Below are 8,078 nucleotides of genomic sequence, written 5' to 3'. Positions count from 1 at the left end.
TATTATAATTATATTGTATTCTGTTATATATATTTTATTATATATATTATATATTTTATATTAAAAGGAAATGATATATTAAAACTATACTAAAAGAATAGAGAGAAAGGATTTCATCAGAAGGCTAGCAAGGAATAGAAAGGAATGATAAAATCTTGTGACTGCTCACAGCCTCGACACAGGTGGCTGTCATTGGTCATCAAGTAGAAACAACTCACACAGACCAATCAGAGATGCACCTATTGCATTCCACAGCAGCAGGCAATTATTATTTTTCTTTTCCTCTGAGGCTTCTCAGCTTCTCAGGAGAAAAAAAAAATCCTGTCCAAAGGATTTTTCATAAAATACGTCTGTGACAGGATGAGGATGCTCAGATGTCCAGCAGATCAGACTGGGGGATTTCCAGTAAAAACTCTGTGTGTTTTGTTGTCATGGACATATCCTGCGGTTTATTCCAAGGGATGGGAAGAGCTGGAGGAGTTGTAGCCAACAAAAATGAAATTGTATGAAGGCACAGGCTGCTGTGGGAGTGGAGGGACAGCAGAGTGTGGCGGTGGGGTGGGATGTTCTCCCTGTCTGGCTGACCTGCTCCTGGCTCAGGAGGGAGAGAAACTGAAGGGGACAGAACACAAGGTTGTTCTCGTTCATGGCAGTTTGGCATTCAAAAGGCAGGAAGGAGGGAAGTCCTGAGCTGTGAAGTTGCTACAGCAAAAGGAACAACTGGGATGTTCCAAACACAGCAGCCAGAGGGGTTTGGAGCAGATGTCCTGGTCCTGGGGCAGGTCAGAGATTGGCAAACCTCTAGGTAGAAGCACTTGGAGCAAACTGCCAGCACTGGCTGTGTAATCTCTGCAGAGGGACGTGCCCATGCCAAGCTTCTGCTGGAAAGGGTTTTACCCAGCTCAATGCCAGCCTTCTGCAGGATCTCCTGCTGGAAAGGGTTTTACCCAGCTCAATGCCAGCCTTCTGCAGGATCTCCTGCTGGAAAGGGTTTTACCCAGCTCAATGCCAGCCCTCTGCAGCATCCCACATCGTGCACATCCTCCCGAACGGGTGGAGCAGGGATTTTCTGCCTGGGATTTTCAGGCTGCAGGCTGTCCTGCTGCTCTGTGCAGGATCTGTGTGGGCTGACCCGGGCTCTGTGCTCTGCCTGCAGTGAGGAACCCGTGCTCTGACAGGAACGGGGGCTGCATGCAGCGCTGCCTCAGCCACCGCGGCCGTGCCCGCTGCGAGTGCCACCCCGGCTACCTGCTGGCCCCTGATGGCAAGGCCTGTGAAGGTGAGTGCCCTGCAGAGCTCCTCTGCAGGAAAAGCTCTGTGTCTGATGGGTGAGAGAGTGCTCAGTGGGAACAGAGTGGAGGGAAGGACGTGCCTTCCCTTGGGTGGCTCAGGTGGTGTCTGTGCCCTGCTGGAGCTGTCTGCAACAGCAGAGCTGCTCTAGGGCAGATTTAGGCTGGGCATTCTTCCCTGAAAGGGGGATCAGGCATTGGAATGGGGTGTCCAAGGAGGTGGTGGAGTCACCATCTTTTGTTCTTTATTTAAGAATAAACTGGATATGGCACTGGGTGCCATGGTCTGGTGACAAGGTAGTTTCAGGTCAAAGGTTGGACTTGATGATCTCAAAGATCTTTTCCAGCCTAATTGATTTTGTGATTCTGTGAGTGTCCCACTGTCATGTGATCCCATCTCCTGGGAAGCTTTACAGCAATTCCAAACTCTTAACTCTGTGTCTTTGTTGGTCTGAACCCCGATGAAGAGTTCAGGATGCAAGAATCCAGTGCAGAACTCAAACGCCATAACAACAGTCCTTTGGAAGGATGCTTAAGGTTCAGCCTACTTATCTTAGGTGTTCTCCCTCTCCCAGATGTGAACGAGTGCCTGACAGGGCTGGCCATGTGTGCACACCAGTGCCTCAACACCCGGGGCTCCTTCAAGTGCACCTGTAACCCAGGCTACGAGCTGGGGGCGGACGGCAAGCGCTGCTACCGTGAGTACCGAGGGCTCCAGTCTGAACTTCCTTTCTGCCAGGGCCAGGATTAAATGTGTGAGATGGTATTTCTTGTTGGGACTCAGATGTTTGTTAGCTCTTATCTGTGTTGCAGTCTCATAAACCCTGAGTTCTACAGCATTTCCCTCCAACAAACTAAAAATGGAGCTGTATCTCTCCCTCTACAAGGCCTGTTAAGGATAAAATGTCCAATTAAGAAATGACACCTAAATTATTTTTACTTTTAACCCAATAACCAACCACCCGTGCCCTGCAATGTGAACTTTTTTATCCAATAAACACAAAACCACCCAAACCCATGGAGGAGAAGGTGAAGAAGAAGAAGAAGAAAGAGAAGAAGGAGAAGAACAAAGAGAAGAAGGAGAAGAAGAAGGTGAAAAGGTGAAGAAGGAGAAAAAGAAGGAGAAAAAGGAGGAGAAAAAGGAGGAGGAGAAAAAGGAGGAGGAGAAAAAGGAGGAGAAGAAAAAGGAGAAAAGAAGAAGGTGAAGAAAGTGAAGAAGAAGGAGAAGAAAAAGGTGAAGAAGGAGAAGGTGAAGGAGAAGAAGAAGGAGAAGGTGGAGAAGGAAAAGGACCAGCCTCCACCCTAAAACCTCCATCTTGCTTTATATATATCACTATATTATAAAACCCTTAAACTCTGAGTTTTCCACCCTGTGATATTACACACTTCTATTCAAACTCCACATCCACAATCCCAGGTCCATCATTCAATTCTGGAAGCTGCTCCATGGCCTCAGGTCAAATGCAGTGTTCTCTCGGGGATCAGTGCCTGGCAGCACAGAAAGTCTGAAGTTTTCAGTAACCAGGGTTCCAACACTCAGCCCTGCCCAGCAGGACAGGGCACACCTGGGCTTGTTTGTCACTGCCCTCTGGGATTTGCCAGGGTCAAGCTGTGGCAATCTCTGCTGGAAGGATTTCACAAGCAGTTTTGAGGCTGTTTACTCCCCCACCAAGATAAAAATCTTGGTCCGATCTTTAAAGTCACCACAAAGCCACTTTAGCTGGTTAAAGGCAATTGGTTTGGAGCCATTTGGCTTCAAATAAGCCAACTTCTGCTCTTGGAGACTCTGCTGGACAGGCTCAGTCAGCTGCAGATGTGTCACTGGAGGAATTGAGCCAGTGAAGGGATCACATCTGCTCCCATCAAGGAAAGAAATAAACTCTGTGATGCAAGAGTGAGCTGGACTGTCCTCACAGCTTCGTGCAGCTGCTGCAGCCCAGCAGGGCCAGGCTGAGCCAGAGCCACCAGCCCCTGACAGATGACAGCCACCGTGGCAGTCCCAGTGCTGGCAGCTGGTGGTACTGGAGCTGTGAGGGTCCCTTTGAGCAGCTGCTGGAGCTTGGCAAGGCTTTGCAGGCCATAAACGGGTCCTGAAAGGCATCAAACAGAGCAATATGGGGCACCAGGATGATGACAGGAGGTTGAAGAGCCTAAGTGTGTACACAGCTTTCTTCTTAGGGACACAGCCAGTCTCACACCATGACACATTGCCCTGGGGTCAGCAGAGCAGCCTTTCCACATGAAAGGTTCCTCCCTGCCCTTCCTAGCATGTTTCTTTTAAGCAAAACCCGTTTTGTGCTGCTTTAATAAGGAAAGGGAAGAGAGGCATGACAATCACGTTGTGAAATCTGGAAAAAGTCTTCCACTGTGGCCCAGCTTTTGTTTTTGACAAGCACAGACCCATTGGGAAGCATCAAGCTCCCTTTCTTTCATCCTCCTTTGGTCTGAACGCACGAAAAACTCAGTGCTCTTGAAGGCAGAAATTGTTTTCCTGAGGTTCAGGACTGAGTCAAAGCTCCATGAAACAAGTTCCTTTTGGTTTAAGAAAGCTTAATTAACTAGACAAGTTTACAGAAACCTTGCCAAGCTGGGATGATCTATGGCTGCAATTGATGTTTGCGCCGAGCGCTTTTGACATGTCAGGAGCTAACGATCCTGGCTGTAGGCATCTGGATGTTTCCCTACTTAGCTGTGTTCTGCTGCTCCCATTTCTGCCTGGCACCAGCACAGCTCTGCTCTGGGCCTGAGCCAACTTTTGGTTGGCAGCACACGCTGCTGCTTGGCAGGAGTGGGAGCAGTTTCATCCCAGAGACTGTCCAGAGCCTGCTCCACTGAGAGGCTGCGTGAGATCCCGAGGTTTCTTTTTATACCCCAACTTCCCAGCCCAGCAGTGGCCTCTGTGCTGAGCTATTTCCATCCTTTCCCACTGCAGATCCCCCTCCTCAGCAGGGATGCAGTGCCAGGAGCTGGTGGGGGCAGGCAGGGGCCAGCTGTGCGTGCAGATGTGTCCCACAGGATCCTAACCAGGCTGCCTTTTCCAGGCATAGAGATGGAGATTGTGAACAGCTGTGAGACCAACAATGGGGGCTGCTCCCACGTGTGCCACCACACCAGCTCTGGCCCAGTCTGCACCTGTAACTTTGGCTTTAGGCTGGAAGAGGACCAGAAGTCGTGCACTGGTAAGGAACAGGAGAAGGCCACACCTTGATTTCCATCCCAGGTAATGGTGAGGATCCCTCTTGGGATCTGAGGTCAGGATCCCTCTTGGATACTGTGTGTGTACACTTCAAACAGGCTAAAGAGGATAGAAATTGATGGAAAGTGAGAGCAGATGAAATATTGCTCTGCTCAAAGACGTTCCCAGACTTCCCTCAGGATATACTTGGAGAGCACTTATGACTTGGGCAGTAATTATGACTTCCAAACTAATTAGTTTTTCCCGGATGAAGCTGCCCCAAGCAGGAGTCAGTCAGCTGGAATCACCCTGCTTGTAAGGACACCAAACCTGTAACCACAATCCCCAGCTGGGAATCACACTGAGCTTCCCTCAGGGTTCCTCCCTGGATGGGGAGGATGATCTGTTAACACAAAACTCCCTGATTTCAGGAGGAACTGAAATTCTGAATTCTGGCTTAGCATTTGGCAGCAGATCAGTGAAACCTCCCCAGAACTACTCAGGGAGCAGTGTAACAGTTCCTGCCACCGCTCTGCAGTGCATTAACACCCTTTGTTTCTCATGTAGATATCAATGAGTGTGACATGGGCTCTCACTGCTGTCAGCAGGACTGCTACAATTACCCTGGGGGCTACGAGTGCTCCTGCCATGCTGGGTACAGGCTCAGCACCGATGGCTGTGGCTGTGATGGTGAGTGCCAGCACCTCCCTGAGCTCCAGGCAGAGCCCTGTGTGTCCCTCGACTTCTAATTAGCTCGTTGTCACCCGCCTCAGTTTGTTTAGTGTTGGTTCTAGCCCCTGTGCTAAGCCCAGCCCAAGTGGAGAGGGATTTCTGAACACATCAAGGTCAGATTGGGCTAACTCAGAGCGAGCTGGCCCAGGCTTGACCCCATTAATTCACAGAAACCATTTGATGTTCAACCCCAGAGGGCAACACTGCCCATCACTTTCACCCAAGGGATAAAGGCAAATAACAGTGTCTGTGTAAAACACAGCCAAGACGGTGACTAATGAAGCTTTTAATTAGGAGAACAAGAAATTGTCCTACCTGGTTGCCAACAGGCAGGCATTTCTTCCAGTTTCTCCCAGCTCCTACCAGTTTTCCTGCCAGCTTTCTGATGAGTCACCTTCCCAACAGAAAGAAAGTGGGGAAAAAAATCCCCCTAATAATTGTTCTCACTTCCAAAGCTCTCAACATTTCCCAGGGGAAGGAGCCAAACACACCCACCTGTTCCTACACAATTAATAAAGGATGGGAACTGAAGCCCAGCACATTTTTTTGTTGAAGCACAGGCATCCCTAATCCCTGAGGTGGTTTAACTCCATTTTTAGAGCTGATGGCTTCACACATTTAGCAGAGAGGATGCCACCAGCCTATTTCTGCTGCATGGCCCTGTCACTGCTCCCGTCCCACTGGCATGTCCCATGTTTTGTAGATGTGGATGAGTGCTCTGCCAACAACGGTGGGTGTGAACACACGTGCCAGAACCTGCCAGGCTCCTTCCAGTGTGGCTGTGACATTGGGCACAAGCTGGATGAAGACAGAAGGAGCTGCATCTGTAAGTGCCTCATCCCAGCTGCCTCGGGCTGGGCAGTGGGTCCCTCCTCTGCCTCCTGTCTGAGCAGGGAGCACACAGACTGGAGCTCCTTAGCCACACAGACTGGAGCTCCCTAGCCACACAGACTGGAGCTCCCTAGCCCTGCACCTCACCTCTTTCAGCTCCCTCACAGCCCCTGAGCACTGGCAGTGCCTCAGCCCAGCCCTGGAGAGCTTTCCCAGACAGGACCAGTCCTGTTCCAGCCTGCTTCACAGCACTGGCCAAAAAAATGCAGGGAATTGTGGCACAGCTCTACCTCCAGCAGCTCCACAGCCTGCAGTGTTGAACACTGCCCCCATGTTCAACACAGAGCCAGAGCCCCTTCCACAGCCACCAGCCCCTGCAGATTTTCCTTGTAACAAATAATTGATTATTTATTGGTAGCAGTACAGAGATCTTGAGGTCACATACCTGACCTGAGCCCATTCTAGCCAAAAAAACCCCTGAACAAACAACCTGGGAAAGCTTTAGAGGTGTCACTGCTCACCTCCCAGAGACCTTGCAGAGGTCCCGTCCCCCTGCTCACCTCCCAGAGACCCTGTCTCGTTCCTGCTGTGACTCTGTCCCTCTGTCCCTGCTCCCAGCCCTCGAGGACACGGTGGAGGCCCTGGATGGCCGGCGCCCCGTCATCCGCCCCATCCCTCACGTGGCCATCCTGCGGGACGAGCTCACCCAGCTCTTCAGCCACGACTACGAGGAAGAGGAGGAGGAGCTGGAAGCACGAGGGGAGCACACGCTGTCGGAGAAGTTCGGTGGGCATTGTGCAGCAGCGGCCGGGGCCGTGCTTTGCTTGGAACTTGTGAGAGCCTGAGTGAGAGATGCAGGACTCCAGGGGCTCTTCAAAATGCAGTTTATTGTATCCAAGAGGTCACAGCAGTCCAGGGTCGTGGGTGACAAGAGCTGTGCCTACAGTTGTCAGCTCCAGCTGCAGGCAGGCCTGGAGACCCTTTAATTTTGGTTTATATACTTTTGCATTATATACTTTTCTCTGCTGAGCATCTTAATACACTAGAACCAATCTATACCTTAACTTTTATCTATAGCCTATCATAACTACTATAATTACCATATTCATGTTGCTATTCTCCAATCACTACAAGTTAGTACATTACAGTTTAAGCTAGAAGTTGTTTTTCAGTTTTCTTGCAGTGGAAAATTCTGAGACTTTTTTCTACTTGCAACATTTGCTGACTTGTTTGCCTGTGCTGTCTTTCTCCTTGGTAAAAACATCTTCTTGTTTGAGGTGGGTTTATCCTTTGCTCTAAGCCATAAAAACCCCTTCTAACTAACACCCCCTTTGCCTCCTTGGTTAGCCAGTAAGACTGGCTCAGCAATTCTTTTCTTCTGTATCAAAACTTGCTTCCATCTCTATTCTTCATAAGACTCTACAATCAAAAATCTTTCTGCCAAGCGTACATATCTGTGAGACTTTCTTGTCAAACTTTCATCCTTCCCAAGAGAACTCTTCAGGAATGATGATGCAGGCTGGGTTTAATTGTTTGGTGAACACACCAGGCCTGTTGAGGGCCTGTTCTGTGTTTAGCTCTGCTGCAGCTGTCTTGGTTTGGAAAGACAGGTGCCTGCTAAGGAAGGCAGGAGTCTCCCCTGAAATGGAGAATGTAAACCCCCTCCCTCCGAATTGTTATAAATTTGAAATTAAGGGGCTCTCAGGGAAAAATATGGGAGCAGGAATAACAGTTCTTTATTAGGGAAGAAAATAAAAAGATAAAAATAAACAATGCAGTAAACCTGACAGAGTCAGAACGCAGCCCGACACCCTGTGGGTGTTGGCAGCAGTCCATTGGAATTGTGGCTCAGCCCTCCTGCAGTGTCAGGGGTGGTTCTGCTGGAGCAGGGATCCTGGAGAAGGGGGGAGTCTTCCTCTGAAGATCCAGGGGAAGAGGCAGCTGCTGTTCCTCTGGGAAATCCAGTGGAGAAGCTGTGCTGGTGTTCCAGAATCTCCAGATTATATCCAGGTAGGAATGCTTGGCTCCTCCCTCTGGGCTCACATCTCCCA

The 8,078-nt window shown here is 49.8% G+C and overlaps 1 protein-coding gene across 1 annotated transcript in view; it reads left to right on the top strand.

Annotated features, from left to right (window-relative positions):
• The window catches only part of MEGF6 (multiple EGF like domains 6), a 50,610-nt gene that overhangs the window by 18,206 nt on the left and 24,326 nt on the right, over positions 1-8,078 (top strand). Inside the window, exons 4-9 of the mRNA XM_031062500.1 lie at positions 1,157-1,279; positions 1,865-1,987; positions 4,331-4,468; positions 5,032-5,154; positions 5,900-6,022; positions 6,646-6,813. Of these exons, the coding sequence (XP_030918360.1) occupies positions 1,157-1,279; positions 1,865-1,987; positions 4,331-4,468; positions 5,032-5,154; positions 5,900-6,022; positions 6,646-6,813 (798 nt within the window). The remainder of the gene's footprint in view (positions 1-1,156; positions 1,280-1,864; positions 1,988-4,330; positions 4,469-5,031; positions 5,155-5,899; positions 6,023-6,645; positions 6,814-8,078) is intronic.

The sequence above is a fragment of the Geospiza fortis genome, unplaced genomic scaffold (assembly GCF_000277835.1).
Source record: "Geospiza fortis unplaced genomic scaffold, GeoFor_1.0 scaffold37, whole genome shotgun sequence".
Taxonomy (NCBI): domain Eukaryota; kingdom Metazoa; phylum Chordata; class Aves; order Passeriformes; family Thraupidae; genus Geospiza; species Geospiza fortis.
Note: the sequence above shows the minus strand (reverse complement) of the source record. Positions and strands in the feature narration are given on the sequence as shown.